Here is a 23,817-nt window from a genome sequence, read left to right as displayed (position 1 = left end):
AGACACACGGCACACCTGAGAAGGCGCACCTGTTGTACACCCAGAAAACCAAGTGGCAGGGACAGGGGAGGCAATAAGTCGCAGCCTTCAAGTGGGGGCGACTGTGCTTGCCAAGCACCTGGTCACCTGAGCTGCTTGGACCTAGAACAGGCACAAAACGCAGGCCCAACTAAGTCTACGCCTTTGTGGAGTACCTGAGAACCTGAACCTGAGCGGCTTAGCCTGGGGAGTGCATATAACCCAGGGCCAGCATCAGACAGTTCCTGGCAGAGCAACCTAGAGCCTGAGCAGTGTAGACTGGGAAAGCACACATGCTGTGAGTGGGGGCAAACCTAGTGTGGCTGAATCACTGTGAGCACATGCTGGTGATATTTGTTTGCAGTGTTCGTCCCTCCCCACAGCACGACTGAACAAGTGGGCCTAAAAAAAACTGACCACCACCACCCGCCTTGTGTCAAGGCGGAAATTAGACACTGAAGAGATCAGCAAACAGAAGAAGCTAAAATAAACAGAGGGAACCACTTTGGAAGTGACAGGTGCAATAGATTAAAACCCTGTAGTTAGCACCGACTACATAGGAAGGGGCCTGTAGACCTTGAGGTGTACAAGCTGGACCAAGGAACTATCTGAAAATGAACTGACCCCACACTGCAACAGCTCCAGAGAAAGCCCTAGATATATTTTTACTATCATTTTTTTTATTAAAAAAAAATTTTAAGTCCCTATTACTCCTTTAATTTTCATTTTTATAACCTACTATTACCTTGCAAAAAAAAGACCCTATTTTTAAAGCAAACAATATTTTTTATAATTTTTGTGACTTTGTTTTTTTCATATATATTGTATTTTAAAAAAATCTAACCTCTACTCTAGATTTTTAATCTTTGCTTTTTGGTATTTGTTATCAACTTTATACCTTTAAGAACCCAATCTTCAGTACCCATTTTTACTTGGGAGCAACATCACTGGCCTGACTGCTGTCTCCCCTTTTGACTCTCCTTTCTCTCCACCAGGTTGCCTCTATCTCCCTCCTACCCTTTTTCTTCTCTGCCCAACTCTGTGAATCTCTTTGTGTGCTCCAGGCTGTGGAGAACACTTACGGAACTGATCACTGGCTGGATCTGTCTCTCTCCTTTTGATTCCCCCTTTTATCCTCTTGGCCACCTCTGTCTCCTTCCTCCTCTTCTCTTCTCTGTGTAACTCCGTGAACATCTCTGAGGGACCCAGACTGCGGAGAGCACATAGGGAAGTGATTACTGGCTAGCTTGCTCCCTCTCCTTTTGATTCCCCCTCTTCTCCTCCTCAGAGAAGGTAATGGCAACCCACTCCAGTACTCTTCCCTGGAAAATCCCATGGATGGAGGAGTCTGGTAGGCAGGAGTCCATGTGGTCACTAAGAGTTGGACACGACTGAAGGCCTTCACTTTCACTTTTCACTTTCATGCACTGGAGAAGGAAATGGCAACCCACCCCAGTGTTCTTGCCTGGAGAATCCCAGGGATGGAGGAGCCTGGTGGGCTGCCGTCTATGGGGTCGCAAAGAGACACGACTGAAGCGACATAGCAGCAGCAGCAGCTTTTCCTCCTGATCACCTCTATCTCCCTCCTCCCTCTTCTCTTCTCCATGTAACTGTGTACCTCTCCAGGTGTCCCTCACTGTGGAGAAACTTTTAACATTAGATGTTTTATCATCGATGCTATATAGATGGAGAAGTCTTGATGCTACTGTAAAAATAAGACTGAAAACCAGAGGCAGGAGGCTTAAGTCCAAATCCTTAGAACACCTGAGAACTTCTGAATCCAGGTAACATTAATCAATAGAAGCTCATCAAACGCTTCCATGCTGCTGCTGCTGCTGCTAAGTCACTTCAGTCATGTCTGACTCTGTGTGACCCCATAGATGGCAGCCCACCAGGCTCCCCCATCCCTGGGATTCTCCAGGCAAGAATACTGGAGTGGGTTGCCATTTCCTCCTCCAATGTATGAAAGTGAAAAGTGAAAGTGAAGTCACTCAGTCATGTCCTACTCGTAGCGACACCATGGACTGCAGCCCACCAGGCTCCTCCATCCATGGGATTTTCCAGGCAAGAGTACTGGAGTGGGTGCCATTGCCTTCTCTGACTATGCAAATAAAATGGACAACGTAGAAGAAATGGACAAATTCTTAGAAAAGTACAACTTGCCAAAACTGAACCAGGAAGAAATAGAAAATCTTAACAGACCCATCACAAGCATGGAAATTGAAACTGTAATCAGAAATCTTCCAACAAGCAAAAGCCCAGGACCAGACAGCTTCACAGCTGAATTCTACCAAAAATTTAGAGAAGAGCTAACACCTATCCTACTCAAACTCTTCCAGAAAATTGCAGAGGAAGGTAAACTTCCAAACTCATTCTATGAGGCCACCATCACCCTCATACCAAAACCTGACAAAGATGCCACAAAAAAATGAAAACTACAGGCCAATATCACTGATGAACATAGATGCAAAAATCCTTAACAAAATTCTAGCAATCAGAATCAAACAACACATTAAAAAGATCATACATCATGACCAAGTGGGCTTTATCCCAGGGATGCAAGGATCCGTCAATATCCGCAAATCAATCAATGTAATACACCACATTAACAAATTGAAAAATAAAAGCCATATGGTTATCTCAATAGATGCAGAGAAAGTCTGACAAAATTCAATATCCATTTATGATTAAAAATAAAAAACCCTCCAGAAAGCAGGAATAGAAGGGACATACCTCAACATAATAAAAGTTATATATGACAAACCCATAGCAAACATTACCCTCAATGGTGAAAAATTGAAAGCATTTCCCCTAAAGTCAGGAACAAGACAAGGGTGCCCACTTTCACCACTACTATTCAACATAGTTTTGGAAGTTTTGGCCACAGCAATGAGAGCAGAAAAAGAAATAAAAGGAATCCAGATTGGAAAAGAAGTAAAACTCTCACTGTTTGCAGATGACATGATCCTCTACATAGAAAACCCTAAAGACTCCACCAGAAAATTACTAGAGCTAATCAATTAATATAGTAAAGTTGCAGGATATAAAATCAACACACAGAAATCCCTTGCATTCCTATACACTAACAATGAGAAAACAGAAAGAGAAATTAAGGAAACAATTCCATTCACCATTGCAATGAAAAGAATAAAATACTTAAGAATATATCTACCTAAGGAAACAAAAGACTTATATATATATAACTATAAAACACTGGTGAAAGAAATCAAAGAAGACACAAATAGATGGAGAAATATACAGTGTTCATGGGTCTGAAGAATCAATATAGTGCAAATGAGTATACTACCTAAAGCAATCTACAGATTCAATGAAATCCCTATCAAGCTACCAACGGTATTTTTCAGAGAACTAGAACAAATAGTTTCACAATTTGTATGGAAATACAAAAAACCTCGAATAGCCAAAGCAGTTTTGAGAAAGAAGAATGGAACTGGAGGAATCAACCTGCCTGACTTCAGGCTCTACTACAAAGCCACAGTCATCAAGATAGTATGGTACTGGCCCAAAGACAGAAATATAGATCAATGGAACAAAATAGAAAGCCCAGAGATAAACCCACACACCTATGGACACCTTATCTTTGACAAAGGAGGCAAGAATATACAATGGCGTAAAGACAATCTTTTTAACAAGTGGTGCTGGGAAAACTGGTCAACCACTTGTAAAAGTATGAAACTAGATCACTTTCTAACACCATACACAAAAATAAACTCAAAATGGATTAAAGATCTAAACGTAAGACCAGAAACTATAAAACTCCTAGAGGAAAACATAGGCGAAACACTCTGACATAAATCACAGCAGGATCCTCTATGACCCACCTCCCAGATTATTGGAAATAAAAGCAAAAATAACCAATGGGACCTAATTAAAATTAAATGCTTCTGCACAACAAAGGAAACTATAATCAAGGTGAAAAGACAGCCTTCGGAATGGGAGAAAATAATAGCAAATGAAGCAATGGACAGAGAATTAATCTCAAAAATATACAAGCAACTCCTGCAACTCAATTCCAGAAAAATAAACGACCTAATCAAAAAGTGGGCCAAATAACTAAATAGACATTTCTCCAAAGAAGACATACAGATGGCTAACAAACATATGAAAAGATGCTCAACATCACTCATTATCAGAGAAATGCAAATCAAAACCACAATGAGGTACCATTTCATGCCATCAGAATGCTGCTATCCAAAAGTCTACAAGTAATAAATGCTGGAGAGGATGTGGAGAAAAGGGAACCCTCTTACACTGTTGGTGGGAATGCAAACTAGTACAGCCACTATGGAGAACAGTGTGGAGATTCCTTAAAAAACTGGAAATAGAACTGCCATATGACCCAGCAATCCCACTGCTGGGTATACACACCAAGGAAACCAGAATTGAAAGAGACACATGTATCCCAATGTTCATCGCAGCACTGTTTATAATAGCCAGGACATGGAAGCAACCTAGATGTCCATCAGCAGACAAAGGGATAAGAAAGCTGTGGTACATATATACAATGGAGTATTACTCAGCCATTAAAAAGAATGCATTTTAATCAGTTCTTATGAGGTGGATGAAACTGGAGTTTATTATACAGAGTAAAGTAAGCCAGAAAGAAAAACACCAGTACAGTACACTAACGCATATATATGGAATTTAGAAAGATGGTAACAATAACCCTGTATGTGAGGTAGCAAAAAGACACAGATGTCTAGAACAGTCTTTTGGACTCTGTGGGAGAGGGTGAGGGCGAGATGATATGGGAAAATGGCATTGAAACATATAAATTATCACATGTGAAACGAATCGCCAGTCCAGGTTTGACGCATGATACAGGGTGCTCAAGGCTGGTGCACTGGGATGACCCAGAGGGATGGGATGGGGAGGGAGGTGGAAAGGGGGTTCAGGATGGGGAACACATCTACACCCATGGCTGATTCATGTCAATGTATGGCAAAACCAATAAATAAATAAATAAATAAATAAATTTGAATTAAAAAAAAGGGCCCCCCCCAAAAAAAAAGCAGAGACATTACTTTGCCAACAAAGGTCCGTCTAGTCAAAGCTATGGTTTTTCCAGTAGTCATGTATGGATGTGAGAGTTGGACTCTAAAGAAAGCTGAGCACAGAAGAAATAATGCTTTTGAAATGTGGTGTTGGAGAAGACTCTTGAAAGTCCCTTGGACTGCAAGGAGATCCAACCAGTCCATCCTAAAGGAAATCAGTCCTGAATATTCATTGGAAGGACTGATGGTGAAGCTAAAACTCCCAATACTTTGACCACCTGATGCAAAGAACTGACTCATTGGAAAAGACCCTGATGCTGGGAAAGATTGAAGGCATGAGGAGAAGGGAACCACACAGGATGAGATGGTTGGATGGCATCATCGACTCAATGAACATGAGTTTGAGTAAACCCTGGGCGTTGGTGATGGAAAGGAGGCCTGGTATTCTGCAGTCCATGGGGTCGCAGGGTGTCGGACATGACTGAGCGACTGAACTGAAATTCAGTCAGTAGAAAGGCTTTCACCTCATTTCTCCAATATCTTTCAAGTCCTTGTTTGAAGTAACCAGGTGTTATAAAATGTTGAGCCCAACTTCGCAGAATGTCCCTTCGGCCTCCCTGCTGTACCAAACCGTCTGCCTCTGCGCATTTGACAGTCGCCCAAGAGCTTCTAATAGTCCAAGGCCTTTCACACTCACGTTTCCGAAACTGAGGCACAACAGCCAGGAGCCGAGGGGCGGGGTTGGGAGGCGGGGTTAACAGTGCCAGGCCCCGCGGAACAAAGCGGAACTACGTCATTTCCGTCTGCGGCGTTAGGGAAGGCACCCGCGGAGCCCCACCTGGCGGCGATAGGCAGGTGAAGGGAAAAGGGTGTCCCGTCCGCCTCAGCGGATACTGCTTCCCTTCGGCTTGCGTGTGTGACGACTGGGTCTGAGGCTCCTCTCGTTCAGTGTGCTGAACGCCCCATGTCTTTGAGGTTCGCGCCCCATCCAGCCCCCTTAATGACGTTTCCTTTCCCTGAGACCCACTGGGCGTCCAGCCTTTCGCGTACGATCTTGCCCAGGATTAAACCCTTGCCCTGCGTTCCTTCTCCCCGCCCGTGGTGAACTCTGGTCGCTGTGGTTGACAAGAGCTCACTGCCTATTCCTCGTGCTCTCCCCCCCCCGCCTCGTGCAGAGATACTGTCTCGTCCACCTTCAGGCCTGGCGGGAAGTACTTGTTAACCTACCTCACGTTTCCTAAAATTTTTTCCTGTTCGATCCGTGAAATGGTTTTCCGTCTTTAAATCGTTTTTAACGACGAGGCCATCAGTTGTCTTACCCCTTCTGCTCTTTGTATCAAGGGCCACAGGAAAAAAGGAAGAGCGAAATTACAAAACTGATAAAGATCTCGGAGCGCATTTGTTTATTCAGTCAAACAGTAGGAAAACAAAACGGGAAGTATAGGTTCTGATCTCAGCAAGTTAATTTGAATACTGTTTTCAAACTTTTAAATGAGTAAATAGAACTTAGACTTCAGAGATTTACTTTGTAAGGTTTTTTTCTTGAGCCTAAATAGATCAACGGAACCATGATCTCCTATAATAGAAATTTGTGATTGGGGTTAGATAAAAATCTTATCTTTGAATTTGCAAGTGTAACATGGATATAGTAAAACCATCTTGACCTGAACAGTGGCCTGATTGTACTTGTTAGTACGTAAGAATTTCTGAGGTATTTTCACACTGATTAATTTGTTTGGCACTTCATAATAAACGTATATATTGTTTTTTATCTGAGGCCAGCAATTGCCCCTACCTCCTTTTCTTCTCTGGACCTTGTCCCTTTAAACCTACAAAAAACTTTAGCTTTCATACAAAACAACATCTTAATGTGTCTTAGTATCTCCCATATATTAAAAAAATCTCTTGAATCCAGCCTTTCCTACCTTCCAGCCAAAAACGCCTATCTCTGTTCCTTTTCAGCACTAAAAAATAGTTTGAATATTCACTTTCTCAACTTTCCCACTTCCTTAACACATCGCAAGCTTTCTTACTTGCTATTCCAATAAGCAACTTTATTTGACCAAATCTAATTCTATTCTCAATTTACTTGACCCTCCCCAGTTGAGCACTGTTTGTTCTTGAAATGTAACTTTATTATTCCTCAATAATGCAACTGATTTCTGAATCAGATAATAATTATAAATACTGTAAGATATTTCATCAGTTTTGTGGTATTCTTAGTGTAATGGTGACATATGGAATTAGTCTGTATTAACATTTTCAAATGAATTAGCTTTACTCTAGACAACCAACAAAAAAGCCAATAAATCAAGCCCTAATTTGTAGTGTTTGTCATCGCCTATAATGTGAATACTCCCACACTGGTCAGTTTCGAGCTACCAACATGCCTCAGGAATTGGAAAGATACGTGCTACAGTGCACCATAATATAGTTTCCACCATGGAGGTGCTAATAGATAATCTGCAGAGACCTGTAGGTCTCCACCTTGGATGATTTTGCTTCCCAGGGGAACTTTGGCAATGTCTGGAGATATTTTCAGTTGTCATACCTGTGCTACTCCATCTGGTGAGTAGAAGGCAGGGATTCTGCTAAACAGCCTACACGCACAGAACAATCCTCACAACTAAAAGCCCAGCCCAGAGCATCTCTGGGTCACTGTTGAGGAACTGTGAAATAAAAATAATAACCACAAGGAAATAAATAGTAGTAAAATATAGTCTAAGAGAGGAAAAATTTTTTTCTGTACTCTCTTAGGTTTTGGTGCTTGGAGCCTGCAAATTAAACTGACAAAAAGCAGATGAACAGGAGAAAGTGATACAAATTTTACTTGATGTTATTATTTTAATTTTACATACATGTAAAGGAAAATAAGTGAAACCCAAAGAGGTGCTTAGCCCTGGGAGCTTGTATACTATTTTAACAAAAGGTAATAAACTTGTGACAAAACAAAGCCAAAGAGATTTGGGCTTCTATAGGTGGTAAATTACCTTATATATTGTAAGGTTAGTACATGGGAAAGCTCATGGAGGTTAAGGGTTACTTAAGTAAGATTTGTTTATACAGATGCATCTCAGTGCCAGTGATAATGATTATTTTAGCTCCAGGGATAATGGTTATTTTCCTCGAGTGATAATGATATGGGAAAGAAGATGGGGAGCACCTTCACACAGGGAAATACATGTCCTCCTTTTAGGTACATATAGGGAGAATAGAAATGGCAACCCACTCCAGTGTTCTTGCCTGGAGAATCCCAGGGACGGAGGAGCCTGGTGGGCTGCCATCTATGGGGTTGCAGAGTCGGACACGACTGAAGTGACTTAGCAACAGCAGCAGCAGCAGCGGCAGCAGCAGGGAGAATAGAGAGCTTGTCCTACATCTGCCATTTCTCAGTTCCCATAAGTTTAAAATAATGCTTTATGCCAAAATAGTGCTGACTAAAAAGCCCAACTTGAGAGTTGCAAGTTAAGTTTTATTTGGGACAAAATGAGGACTAGGCTATAGCCCAGGAGACAGCATTCCAGATATCTCTGAGAAACTACTCCAAAGAGGTAGGAGGTCAGTATATATATGATTTTAATGAAGGGGGAATTCATGTAGTTAAGCACTTATTTTTGCTGAAGACTTCTGCTAGTCACGAGGAGTAGAAGTCACCAGGAAGGAATTTAGTGTTTTTCTAGATATGAGATGTAAAAATTGGGCTCATAAAATCAACTCCTGAAAATATCTAACTATCTGAATGCCTATTCTGCCAGTTATTTCCAGAGCAGAGTGTTTCATTTCGTTCTTGACCCTGAACTCCCTACAGGGGGGTGTTGAAGGTCAGTAGCTGCAGCAGCACATGATTTAATTCTTGTAGATGGCAAGTGCCAATTTGCCACTTCAAATTTATAAAGTTGACAGGGACCCATCATGGTCATAAATTTGACCATGCTTTGGGAGGCATTTCATAACCATTTCTGCCCAAGGTGCTCATTCCTAGGTCTGGTGAAGACTTTACTAATAGGCACTCATGTGCTTTTATTGGATTAGGTCTTATTAACAATAATTAAAGATCTTTGGACCACCTATCTTCTAATCTATTATGGTCCAGGAAAAAATTCCCTCTTACTGCATCTTCCCATATCTAGAGTACACTATTAAAATCATTGATTGGATACAAAATTATGTGTTTGACCAACTGCTTCAAGTCACCTAGTCATCATTATTTTTGTCAGAGGCTCAGTCATATTTGGTAATATAAGAAATGATAATCTTATAAAATAAGCAAATTATAAACAATATAGCTAATAGCATTAATAGAGTTATAAGTAAATATTTAAGCCAAGAACTTCCCACACCAAACCAGTTTTTGAAGAGGTTATCAAGATTAGGGAGTTGGTCACTTAAGGCAGAAATCTGGTTTTTCATATGGTTCACTAATTATATAGTGAAGCATTATAATCATCAGGTATGAAAACACAGCATTCAGTCTCAATGATGGCACAGGTCCTCTCTGTGAGATGCTGTAAGTATCTAAAGGGCAATGTGGTTTTGTAGCACCACTTTTCTCGTCATAGACACCTCAGAATTCAATAGGCTAATAGCCTGGTTACTATCATTTAAAGCCCTTGGAGTGAATCTTAAGGCTTTGATATGGCACATTACATTCCCCAGTCCTTTTGAAGGCCCAAAAATAGCTGCTAAATGGTCTTTCTAGTGGAAGACAGATCTCTTGGCCCATCAGACTCATACAGATGATAGATTGACTCGGGTCATCTCTAAATTGTTAACACATGACCTTGAGTCCATGGGAATCCCAGGATGCATCTTCCTATCCATCCTGGTGGAAGCCAAGATCATAAATTAGTACCACAAATTCACTGAGTTCCATTAAGTGCAGCCCAGTGAACCTCTGGTTATCTGACCCAGTTAGTTGCATACCAATCACTGTCTCTAAGGGTAATAATATATAGGTATTGTTTATAAGGCACCCAGCCTAATTTCCTGATGTCACAAAGTTTATCATCTTTGTAAAAAATATATATATATTATTGAAGTATAGATGACTTACAATATTTCAGGTGCAAAGCATGGTGATTCAGTTATACAAATACACATATATTATTTTTGAAATTATTTTCCATCATAGGTTATTATAAGATATTGACTATAGTTCACTATGCTATACAGTAAATCTTTGTTGCTTATTGCATATATATTTTAATTAGAAATCTAGCATTCTATTCATACTAAGTCAAACAAGTGGAATCAAAATGTTATATATTTTTTAGTTAGGAAAAAATTCATAATTTTTCTAAAATATGTGTATTATACATATGTATACAAAAGCTTTTCTACTGTGCTTGAAAAAGTCTTGAGAAAGATCATCAAAAAAAAAAGAGATGGAGAAGTTGGAGAATATAAACTAAATGAAATGGGAGTACTGAATATGAAATATAAAGAGTGAAACTAACTAGATAAAAGTAAAAGATCCTATAGTCCAGTTGTTTCTAATTATGACTGCTCATTAAAAACATCTGGAGCTCTGGAGAAAAAAGGCAATACCTGAGCATTTGTATTTTTCAAAAAATTTCAAGATAATTCTGATATGCGTCTGGATTTCAAGAAGTGATTACACTTTTTTCTATTCGATCTTAATTTGGTGATATAGAGTTCCATTATTTTTCCATTGACCAATCATGATACAATGGTATTAAGTAAGTAATAGTTACATAATCACAAGAGTATGGGGGGATGTTTATCAGTTTTCACAATCAATAGCCAGACAAAAAAGGTAATTACAATTGCAAGCCATATTGGAAACATGATTAACCTAACAATATAAAATAATTGCATACAGTTTGAGGGGAGCAAGCAGAGTGATGTGGTAAGTGGAAGTGCATATATGCACGTTTTCATCTGCCCAGCCAGTCTATGTCTTTTGGTTGGTACATTGAATTAATTCATATTATGATAGTTGTCAATATTTTCTTAATTATTTTGGGTTTATTTTATGTAGGTCTTTTCCTTCTCTTCTGTTTCATGCCTAGAGAAGTTCCTGTAGCATTCGTTGTAAAGCTGGTGTGGTGGTGCTGAATTCCTTCAACTTTTGCTTGTCTGGAAAGCTTTTGATTTCTCCATCAAATCTGAAGGACAGTCTTGCTGGATAGCATATTCTTGGTTGTAGGTTCTTCCCTTTCATCACTTTAAATATATCATGCCATGTCCTTCTGGCTTGTAGAGTTTCTTTTGAGAAATCAGCTGATAGCCTGATGGGAGTTCCCTTGTATGTTGTCATTTTTCCCTTGTGGCTTTTAATATTTTATCTCTTGTCTTTAATTTTTGTCAGTTTGATTACTATCTGACTTGGTGTGTTCTTCCTTCGGTTTATCCTTCCTGGGACTCTGTGCTTCCTGAACTTGGTTGACTATTTCCTTTGCCATGTTCAGGAAGTTTTCAGCTATTATCTCTTCAAATGTTTTCTCAGGTCCTTTCTTTCTTCTTCTGGGACCCTTATAATGTGAATGTTAATGTTGTCCCAGAGGTCTCTTAGGCTGTCTTCATTTCTTTTCACTCTTTTTTCTATATTCTGTTCTGTGGCATTGATTTCCACCATTCTGTCCTCCAGGTCATTTTATCCGTTCTTCTGTCTCAGTTATTCTGCTGTTGCTTCCTTCTAGTGTATTATTCATCTCTGTTTTTTTGTTCTTTATTTCTTCTATGTCTTTGGTAAACATTTCTTGCATCTTCTCAGTCTTTGCCTCCATTCTTTTCCTGAGATTGTGGATCATGTTCACTATCATTATTCTGAATTCTTTTTCTGGAAGGTTATCTATCTCCATTTAGTTGTTTTTCTGGGATTTTACATTGTTCCTTCATCTGGGATATAACTGTCTGCTTTTTCATCATGATTAACTTTCTGTAATGTGACTTTTGTTTTAGCTGCTATAAGATTATGCTTCTTGTTTGTTCTGTCTGCCCTCTGATGGATGAAGCCAAAATGCTTGTGTAAGCTTCTTGACAGGAAGGACTGGTGATGGGAGAAACTGGGTCTTGTTCTGGTGGGCAGGGCCTTGGTCAGTAAAGCTTTAATCCAATTATCTGCTGAGGAGTGGGGTTGCACTCCCTCTCTTATAGTTGTTTGGCCAGAGGCAATCCAGCCCTGGGGTCTGTGGGCTCTATGATGGGATTAATGGTGAACTCCAAGAGGGTTTACACCAAGGAGGCCCTTCCAGTGCCCCTGTCCCTGCACTGAGCCCCTGCAGACCATGCCTTCACAGGAGACCCTCCAACACTAGAAGGTAGTTTTGGTTCGGTCTCCTGTGGGGTCACTGCTCCTCTCTTCTGGGTCTTGGTGCATGCCAAATTTTGTTTGTGACCTCCAAGGCTTGAGTCTCTATTTCCTCCAGACCTCTGGCAGTCCTATAATCAAATCCCACTGGCCCTCATGGCCTGATCCCCTGGGGATTCCCAGTCCCTTTGTCAGATCTCCAGGCAGGGAAGCCTGATGTGGGCTTCAGAACCTTCACAATAGTCCAAGAATTTATTTGGTATTATTATTCTCCAGTCTGTGGGTTATTATTCACCCATCTGATGGCTATGGGATTTGATTTTATTGTGATTGTGCCCATCCTACTGTCTCACTGTGGCTTCTCTATCTTCAGATGTGGGTATCTTTTTTTTGGTGGCATCCAGCATCCTCCTGTCAATGGTTTTTCTTCAGCTAGCTGCAGTTTTGGTGCTCTCACAGGAGAAGATAAGTGCACGTCCTTCTATTCTGTCATCTGAATCAGAAGCCTCAAGGCTGATCATCTTTAACATAATAGAGAAGCTTTTTTACTTAAATGACCATAACCTGGTGTTAACCACATAAATCCATCCCATAATTGTGTGAGGTTTCCTTCTAATAAACAGGAGGTTACAATTTTTGATTGAGACTAAGCTTATTGTTCTGATTGAGCCTGTGGTGGATTCATGTCAATGTATGGCAAAACCAATACAGTATTGTAAAGTAAAATAAAGTAAAAATAAAAATTAAAAAAAAATCTAGACCCTATAATATACTAAATATATGTAGACACTATATATAGACACTAAATATATAAATAATATAAATATTTATATGTTATATATCTATATAAATATAATGTTTATATATGTATATAATAAATATATAAATATATAGACCCTAAATATAGACCAGACACTATAAAAGTCTTAGAGGAAAACCTAAACAGAACACTCTGACATAAATTGCAGCAAAATTTTTTCTGTCTCCCAGTGTAATGGAAATAAAACCAAAAATAAATAGGACTAATTAAACTCAGAAGCTGTTGTACATCAAAGGAAATGATAAACAAAACAAAAAGGCAACCTATAGAATGGGAAAAAATATTTGCTAATGATGTGACCAACAAGGGCTTAGTCTCAAAATTTACAAATCATCCATGGAGCTTAATGTCATAAAAACAAACAATCCAATCAAAAAATGGGCAGAAGACCTAAGAAGACATTTCTCCAAAGAATACATACCTATAGCCATGAAGCACATGAAAAGATGTTCAACATTACTTAGAGAAATGCACATCAAAACTACAATGATATATCACCTCACACCGGTCAGAACTGCTATCGTTAAAAAAAAAAAAAAAAACCAGAAACAATAAATGTGGGAGAGGGTGTGGATAGAAGGGAACCCTCTTATACTGTTGGTGGGAATGTAAATTGATGAGCTACTTTTGAGAACAGTATGGAAGTTTCTTCAAAAACTAAAAATAGAGCTAACATAATCCTGCAATCCCACTCCTGGGCATACATCCAGATAAAAACATATAACCAAAAGGATTAATGCACCCCAGTGTTTATAGCAGCACTCTTTATAATATCAAAGACATGAAAGCAACAGAAATGTTCCCTCAACAGGTGAATGGATAAAGAAGATGTGGTACATATATACAATGGACTATTACTCAGCCATTAAAAAGAATGAAATACTGCCATTTGCAAGCAACATGGATGGACCTAGAGTGAAGTAGGTCATACTGAGTGAAGTAGGTCAGACAGAGAAAGACTAATATTGGATGATTTTGCTTATATGTGGAATCTAAACAAAAATGATACAAATGAACTTATTCACAAAACAGAAACAGATTCATAAACTTAGAGAATGAACTTATGGTTACCAGAGGGGAAGGATGGTGGAGGAGGGATAATTAGTGAGTTTACTGACATGTACACATTACTATATTTTAAATAGGTAACCCACAAGGACCTATTGTATAGCACTAAGAACTGTGCTCAATATTTTATAACAATCTAAATGGGAAAAATATTTGAAAAAGAATAGATATATGTATAATTCAATCACATTGTTGTACACCTAGAACTAACACAACATCATTAATCAACTATACTTCAAGATAAAAAGTTAAAATAAATTTTAAATGGAACCACAAAAGATCCTGAATTCTGAAAACAATCCTGAGAAAAAAGAACAAAGCTGAAGGCATAACCTCCAGACCTCAGATAATACCATACAGTCCTTGTAAGTTTGGTAACGGCACAAAAACAGACATATGGATCAATGGGAAAGAATAGAGAGCCCAGAATTAAACCCACACATCTATCATCAGTTAATTTACAACAAAGGAGGCAAGAATACACAATGAAGAAAAGACAGTCTCTTCAACAAGTTATTTTGGAAAAACTGAACAGTCACATGTAAAACGATGACATTAGGACATTTCCTTACACCATATACAAAAACTCAAAATGGTTTAAAAACTAAATGTAAAACTTAAAATCATAAATTTCCTAGAAGAGAAGATAGGCAGAACATGCTTAGATAAAAATTATAACAATATTTTCTTGGATCATTCTTCTAAGGCGAAAGAAATAAAAGCAAAAAAAAAAAAAAACCCCAAACCCAAATAGGCCATAATTAAACGTAAAAGCTTTTGCACAGCAAAAAAGAACAAACAAACCATCAACAAAACTAAAAGACAACCTGCAGAATGGGAGAAAATATTTACAAATGGTATAAACAATAGCAGTAATATTCAAAATAGGTAAATAACTCATACAACTTAATATCTAAAAACAAATAATCCAATTTAAAATATGGGCAGAAGACCTGAATAGACATTTAGAAGACAGACAGGTGGCTAACAGGCACATGAAAAGATGATCAACATTAGTAATCATCAGAGAGATGTAAATCAAAGCTATGAGATATTATCTCACATCTGTCAGGATCAGTTCAGTTCAGTTCAGTCACTCAGTCTTGTCCGACTCATTGCAACCCCATGAATCACAGCACATCAGGCCTCCCTGTCCATCAGCAACTCCCAGAGTTCACTCAAACTCACATGCATCGAGTCGGTGATGCCATCCAGCCATCTCATCCTCTGTCATCCCCTTCTCCTCCTGCCCCCAATCCCTCCCTGCATCAGGGTCTTTTCCAATGTGTCAACTCTTCGCATGAGGTGGCCAAAGTATTGGAGTTTCAGCTTCAGCATCAGTCCTTCCAATGAACACCCAGGACTGGTCTTTAAGGTGGACTGGTTGGCTCTCCTTGCAGTCCAAGGGACTCTCAAGAGTCTTCTCCAACACCACAGTTCAAAAGCATCAATTCTTCTGTGCTCAGCTTTCTTCACAGTCCAACTCTCACATCCATACATGACCACTAGAAAAACCATAGCCTCGACTAGATGGACCTTTGTTGGCAAAGGAATGTTTCTGCTTTTTAATATGCTGTCGAGGTTGGTCATAACTTTCCTTCCGAGGAGTAAGCATCTTTTAATTTCATGGCTGCAATCACCATCTGCAGTGATTTTGGAGCCCCAAAATTAAAGTCTGACACTGTTTCCACTGTTTCCCCATCTATTTCCCATGAAGTGATGAGATCAGATGCCAGATAGCATCAAAAAGTCTACAAGTAACAAATGTTTGTGAGGATGTGAAGAAAGGGAACCCTCATACACTGTTGGTGGGAATGTTAATTGGTGCAGCTAATGTGAAAAACAGTATGGAGGTTCCTCAAAAAACTAAAAATAGAACTATTATATGATCTAACAATTCCACTGCTGAGTTTCATTTTCAAAGAAAATGAAAATAAGAATTCAAAAAGATGTATGCACCCCACTATTTTTAGAAGTGTTATTTATAATTGCCATGATAGTGAATCAACCTACATGTCCGTCAACAGATAAATGGATAAAGATGTGGTATGTATATATATTTATATGGTGGAATATTGGCTATAAAAAAGGACAAATTCTGCCATTTGCAATGTGAATGGACTTAGAGATTATTATGCTTAGTGAAAAAGTCAGACAAAGACAAATACTCTATATTATCACTTATATGCTGAATCTAAAAACTAAAACAAATGATGTATATAACAAAACTGAAACACATCTACAGATACAGAGAGCAATCTAATGGTTACCAGTGAAGAGTGGGAAAAGGGAAGGAACAAAATAGGGGTAGGGGGTTAAGATATACAAATTACTATGTATAAAGTAGAAAAGCAACAAGAATATATTTTACAGCACAGGGAAATATAGCCATTATTCTGTAACATTACATGGAGTATAATCTTTAAAAATAATGAAAAAAAATAATATTGTAAATAAACTATACTTCAATAAAAAGCAAATTGGAACAGAGGCTATCAGTTAAAGGTGTCAATTTTAATGTTTATTTTAGTCATTTTGATGCCAAATATCATTTTCAGTATTTCCTTGGTACTTTCTAGTTGATTTTCATATAGTTCTAGTGACAGTTTCATGATGGAGTATATAAAGTAATTTAAAATATACTCCTTTGTTTATTTTATTTTAGGACTTTCACATGGCTTTGAAACAAGAATCAGAATTTGAAAGGAAAGACAGAGCTGCCAGAGTCATTCAGAAGGCCTGGAAAAGTTTCCTTGTGAGTTTCTTTTTTTGCACCTTTATTGAGATATAATTGATATATAGTTCAACTGTTTATAAAATTCAATGGCTTTAAGTATTACTATATTAAAGAGTTGTACACCAGCATTTGCTTGATAAGTAGACTAAAAAAGTTAACGGTAGTTATCTTATTAGCCTCACAAATATTTACTGAGTTTCTGATCTAGGTCAGGTACTTTGATAATGGCCACTATGATGAACTCGTCACTTATTTGATTTTCACATCTGAAAACTTTATTTCTTGACTCTGGAATCAGGTTTGCAAGCAAGTGTTAGGGATACATTCACTCATTAAATATTTATTGAGTACCTACTCTTGAGAACATAATGCATATCTGGATTAATGTAGTTTCTTGCTGTGTTACAGTATGCTCTGTGGTCTTCTTATCCAATAAGGAATATTCCAAGTTGATTTACTGGATTAGGTGAGAGCCAAGAGGTAAAATGAATTCTCTTCTCTCTAGAATAGTATCAATACTCTGTGTGTAAAGTGGTAAGTCTGTTTCTAGCCCACAAAAATAATTTCATAACAGTTAATGATGTCTTGAAAAATAGTTTCCATTATTTGCCTATACTAGGGCATAACAATTGATTTCCAACACTAAAAAAAAATTTTCTTTAAAATCTATTATTCCTTTGTTGGTGTCTAACAGCATGCTTGTTATCTAGGCCTAAGCTTTTCTGTAATTTGTAATTTGTTCTCCTCCACATTCAAATCCAATCAGCCACATACCTTTGAACACTTATTACATTCCTGACACTGCACTAGGCTCTTTAAAATACATCCTTGAATTTAAAGAGATTCAGTAGAAAAGCTTTGTATATAAACAAGTGTGTGTGTGTGTTTTAATAAAATGGTAGACTGAGCCCACATTTTCACTTTCTATCCCTCTAGAATCCAAATTAAGTGACAATATAGTGAAAGTTCACCCATAACAGAGAGAAGGGAGTTCATGAGCAAATAAGGAATTTTATCTTATGTCTGGAAAACCAAAAAAAATGGTAGTATCTTATTGGACATATCTATGTAGAAGATTTACCTAGACATACTTAAAGAGGCACTAATGAGATAGCCTGTTTGTCATTGAAACACTAGGATTTAGTCATTCTAAAGGGCTAAAAGGAAAATGGCTATCGACAATGAGGCTAATTGGAAGTCTGTACATGTAACAGTTATTCCAATTGTCTCCAATGTCACTTTAAGACTAAAAGCTGCAGGTGGGTAGATATTTCTTATTAGTCAACTATCTGCTGGTAGATGGATATTAACTGTTGGGCATAAGAAGAAACAAACCCTGAGCAGCCTGAAGTGTTGGGAAGATGGTGTAGCAAGAGCCAAGAAAGAAAGATCCCTTTGGTTCCAGAAAATGTCCTGAAAAAGAGGAAGGCTTATCAGGCCCTCAGAGTCACCCAGGCAAAGGAGGAGCTTTTGCAAAGGAAAGAAAAAGAGCTCAAGTATAAGCAACTAGAATGTTTCCTACATAATTCCTGGCATCAACTGCATGACAGAGTGTGGTTCTAATGACTAGAAGTGAAACCTCACAGCTTGGAAGTGCCAGATAAACATTCCGTGGTCTTTGTTGTATGCACCCAAAGGATTAATGGGGTGAATTTACTGGTGCAGAGGACCATTGCAAGACTTCATCTGCAGAATATTTTCAGTGGTATCTTTATGAAAGTAACCCCTTAAACCATGAAAAAACTTTGTGTAGTGGAAACTTATGTGACCTGTGCTGTGTGCTGAGTCACTCAGTTGTGTCCAACTTTGTGACCCCATGGATGGTAGCCCACCAGGCTCCTCTGTCCATGGGGATTCTTCAGGCAAGAATACTGGAGTGGGTTACCATGCCCTCCTCCAGGGTATCTTCCCAACCCAGGGATCGAACCCAGGTCTACCACATTGTAGGTGGACTCTTTACCATCTGAGCCACGAAGGAAGCCCAGGTGACCTAGGGATTTCCAGATCTGAAGCCTGTTCAGGAGCTCATCCTGAAACACAGACAAGCCAAAGTCAAGAATAAAGTCATCTCTCTGACACAGTGATTGAGGAGCACCTGGGGAAGTTTGCTGTCATTTGCTTGCAAGAGCTCATTCATGAAACTGTCTTCCCAGGAAAGGATTTTCAGGTGATATCGGGGTTCCAGTGCCCTTTCCAGCTCTCAGTGGCCTATCACACTACCAAGTGAGCTCACCTGGCTATCGAGATGAATGCATCAATCAGTTTATCTGGCAGCTGAACTAAACCCAGAATATCTGAAAAATGCAGGGCATTGGAAGACTGTGTTTTTGTTTTATGAATTTGTTACCCTTTATCTTCAAGGAAGATTATTTTCTGCTATATCTTCAGAAACTGGAGGTCAAGGGTCAAGGGAAAAGATGATAATATTCACAGCAGGCACTATTCATCCCACCTCAGTTCCAGGGAAAAGTTCCTGTGTGTTTTCTGTGATGACCACTGTCCACCACTGAAACCAGCAAAAGACTCTGTAGGGGAGGGAGTCTTGTCTTATCACATCTTCTATCCTGGGGTTTAATGTTGGTGAATTAATATCCAAGAATGAATACAAGATAGCAGTAGACCAAGCCCAAGGCCTTGTTTTCAAAAGAACTTGAAGTACATTTAGAAAGAAGTGCAGAAAAACAATGCTTGACTGTCTCTGCTGTGAGTCCATGTTCTAACTTCAGTGACAGCTTGGCAAGCTCTCAGATATGGCTGGCTCTAGGTGGTGTATCTGGTGGCTTCCTCATTCTTGCCTGCAACTGGCTTAGTTCTGTTCTCTACCTCAGAAGTTTAACCTACTCTTGTCTCTATGAGAAGGGATGAACCCTTTCCCTAGGAAAACATGCATATACTCCAGTTCTCTCTTGGAAGTTTAGGGTACTTGCAGATCCTTCTCAAGGACCCAGGCATCTTATGTGAAGAAGCCTTGCACTCTCAGACTCTGACCTTGCCAGTTTCTTACTTGCCACTTACCCCAACTCTGACATTGCCAGTTTCCTCTGGCTCCATGCGCTGTGGAAGACCACAGGTTACCAAAGTGGCTGTTTTCCCTTCAAGCCAAATGGGGTGTTTCCTGTTAAGATCATGGTGGTAGTCTTATGCTTTCCTGGTGGCTCGGCGGTAAATAATTTGCCTGCAATGCAGGAGACCCTGGTTCAATTCCTGGGTCAGGAAGATCTGCTGGAAAAGGGATAGGCTACCCACTCCAGTATTCTTGGGCTTCCCCTGGTGGCTCAGCTGGTAAAGAATCTGCCTGCAATGTGGGAGATCTGGGTTTGATCCCTGGGTTAGGAAGATCCCCTGGAGAAGGGAAAGGCTACTCACTCCAGTATTCTGACTTGGAGAATTCCATGGACTGTGTGGCCCATGGGATTAAAAAGAGTCATACACGACTGAGAGACTTTCACTTTTCACTATGCCATTTATGACTGGGAAATGCCTAACACTTATCTCTTCTGGGCTTCAAGATGGGATTTTCTGGTTTCCCTGGTGATCAGTCCTCTTCTTAAAACCCAAATTAGAATCTGACAAAGAATGGATACATGTATATGTATAACTGAACCACTTTGCTTTATACCTGAAACTAACACAACATTGTAAATCAACTACACCCCAATATAAAATAAAATTTAAAAAAACAAAACAAGAGACTTCCCTGGCAGTCTAGTGGTTAAGACTCCCCAATGCAGAGGGTGTGTGTGATCCTAGTTGAGGAACTAAGATGCCTCATGCCACAAGGCATAGTCAAAGAAACAAATGCTGAAAGCTTATCTCTTTTTTTAAAAAAATTTTAAATTTATTTTAATTGAAGGCTTAAAAAACTTTACATGAATGATCTGGTAAAGCTACTTCTAGCATGAATTTGGTACTCTGTAGTAAACCCTCTGAATTTTAGTATTTGAGAGATGCCTGGCTTAATAACTGACTACCTGACTACTTTCTTTGAGAAAGTCTGGTGATTAACTTATTCCACCCACTTCACAAATCTCCAAGGCAATCTTCTCATTCATGAGTATGAACAGTGGGAAAACAGTAGACTTACACAAAAGAACAGACTATTTATACTAGCTCCCTAGAAAAATTGACACAGACCTTCATTCTTCACTACTAAAGGGCAATCACCTGGCATTTAAGGAAAACCAGTAATGTAGAATGACATTAAAGGATAACCAGTTATATAGAAACAGACAAAGAAATAACAGAATCTGAAGGAAATAGAAATGGTAATCAATTTAGCTTAGATCAATATGTTGAATGGCTTTCAAAGGATTGTATCTGGAGACAAAATGGCAGCCAATGTGATAGACAGTTTGAGAAGCTGAATTTAAAAAGAAGTTAGAAACTCTGAAAAAAGACTAAGAAGGTAATGCTGCAAATAAAAGGCAAATCAGTTTTCATTCCAATCTGAAAGAAAGGCAATGCCAGAGAATGCTCAAACAACTGCACAATTGCACTCATCTCACGTGCTAGTAAAGTAATGCTCAAAATTCTCCAAGCCAGGCTTCAGCAATACATGAACCGTGAACTTCCAGATGTTTCAACCTGAGATCAAATTGCCAACATCCGCTAGATCATTGAAAAAGCAAGAGAGTTCCAGAAAAACATCTATTTCTGATTTATTGACTATGCCAAAACCTTGGACTGTGTGGATCACAATCAACTGTGGAAAATTCTGAAAGAGATGAGAATACGAGACCACCTGACCTGCCTGAGAAGTCTATATGCAGATCAGGAAGCAACAGTTAGAACTGGACATGGAACAACAGACTGGTTCCAAATAGGGAAAGGAGTATTCAGTTCAGTTCAGTCGCTCAGTCGTATCCGACTCTTTGTGACCCCATGAATCGCAGTACAACAGGCCTCCATGTTCATCACCATCTCCCGGAGTTCACTCAGACTCACATCCATCGAGTCCATAATGCCATCCAGCCATCTCATCCTTGGTCATCCCCTTCTCCTCCTGCCCCCAATCCCTCCCAGCAGCAGAGTCTTTTCCAATGAGTCAACTCTTCGCATGAGGTGGCCAAAGTACTGGAGTTTCAGCTTTAGCATCATTCCTTCCAAAGAACGCCCAGGGCTGATCTCCTTCAGAATGGACTGGTTGGATCTCCTTGCAGTCCAAGGGACTCTCAAGAGTCTTCTCCAACACCACAGTTCAAAAGCATCAATTCTTCGGTGCTCAGCCTTCTTCACAGTCCGAATCTCACATCCATATATGACTACTGGAAAAACCATAGCCTTGACTAGACGGACCTTGGTCGGCAAAGTAATGCCTCTGCTTTTGAATATGCTATCTAGGTTGGTCATAACTTTTCTTCCAAAGAGTGAGCATCTTTTAATTTCATGGCTGCAGTCACCATCTGCAGTGATTTTGGAGCCCCCCAAAATAAAGTCTGACACTGTTTCCACTGTTTCTCCATCTATTTCCCATGAAGTGATGGGACCGGATGCCATGATCTTTGTTTTCTGAATGTTGAGCTTTAAGCCAACTTTTTCACTCTCCTCTTTCACTTTCATCAAGAGGCGTTTTAGTTCCTCTTCACTTTCTGCCATAAGGGTGGTGTCATCTGCATATCTGAGCTTATTGATATTTCTCCTGGCAATCTTGATTCCAGCTTGTGCTTCTTCCAGCCCAGCGTTTCTCATGATGTACTCTGCATAGAAATTAAATAAGCAGGGTGACAATATACAGCCTTGACGTACACCTTTTCCTATTTGGAACCAGTCTGTTGTTCCATGTCCAGTTCTAACTGTTGCTTCCTGACCTGCATACAGGTTTCTCAAGAGGCAGGTCAGGTGGTCTGGTATTCCCATCTCTTTCAGAATTTTCCACAGTTTATTGTGATCCACACAGTCAAAGGCTTTGGCATAGTCAATAAAGCAGAAATAGATGTTTTTCTGGAACTCTCTTGCTTTTTCCACGATCCAGAGGATGTTGGCAATTTGATCTCTGGTTCCTCTGCCTTTTCTAAACCCAGCTTGAACATCAGGGAGTTCACGGGTCACGTATTGCTATAGCCTGGCTTGGAGAATTTTGAGCATTACATTACTAGCATGTGAGATGAGCGCAATTGTCCGGTAGTTTGAGCATTCTTTGGCATTGCCTTTCTTTGGAATTGGAATGAAAACGGACCTTTTCCAGTCCTGTGGCCACTGCTGAGTTTTCCAGATTTGCTGGCATACTGAGTGCAGCACTTTCATAGCATCATCTTTTAGGATTGGAAATAGCTCAACCGGAATGCCATCACCTCCACTAGCTTTGTTCGTAGTGATGCTTTCTAAGGCCCACTTGACTTCACATTCCAAGATGTCTGGCTCTAGATGAGTGACCACATCATCATGATTATCTGGGTCGTGAAGATCTTTTTTGTACAATTCTTCCGTGTATTCTTGCCACCTCTTCTTAATATCTTCTGCTTCTGTTAGGTCTATACCACTTCTGTCCTTTATCGAGCCCATCTTTGCATGAAATGTTCCCTTGGTATCTAATTTTCTTGACGAGATCTCTAGTCTTTCCCATTCTGTTCTTTTCCTCTATTTCTTTGCATTGATCACTGAAGAAGGCTTTCTTATCTCTTCTTGCTATTCTTTGGAACTCTCCATTCAGACGCTTATCTCTTTCCTTTTCTCCTTTGCTTTTTGCCTCTCTTCTTTTCACAGCTATTTGTAAGGCCTCCCCAGACAGCCATTTTGCTTTTTTGCATTTCTTTTCCATGGGGATGGTCTTGATCTCTGTCTCCTGTACAATGTCATGAACCTCATTCCATAGTTCATCAGGCACTCTATCTATCAGATCTAGGCCCTTAAATCTATTTCTCACTTCCACTGTATAATCATAAGGGAT

At 39.4% G+C, this 23,817-nt stretch overlaps 1 protein-coding gene and 1 pseudogene across 1 annotated transcript in view; both read left to right on the top strand.

Annotated features, from left to right (window-relative positions):
- Positions 1–16,868: 16,868 nt before the first annotated feature.
- Positions 16,869–23,817, top strand: part of C16H11orf65 (chromosome 16 C11orf65 homolog) — a 72,603-nt gene continuing 65,654 nt past the window's right edge. Inside the window, exon 1 of the mRNA XM_068988516.1 lies at positions 16,869–16,949. Coding sequence (XP_068844617.1) covers positions 16,869–16,949 — 81 coding nt within the window. The remainder of the gene's footprint in view (positions 16,950–23,817) is intronic.
- LOC138092704 (large ribosomal subunit protein uL30-like) lies at positions 18,100–19,158 on the top strand (annotated as a pseudogene).

This window comes from Capricornis sumatraensis, chromosome 16 (genome assembly GCF_032405125.1).
Source record: "Capricornis sumatraensis isolate serow.1 chromosome 16, serow.2, whole genome shotgun sequence".
Lineage (NCBI taxonomy): Eukaryota > Metazoa > Chordata > Mammalia > Artiodactyla > Bovidae > Capricornis > Capricornis sumatraensis.
Note: the sequence above shows the minus strand (reverse complement) of the source record. Positions and strands in the feature narration are given on the sequence as shown.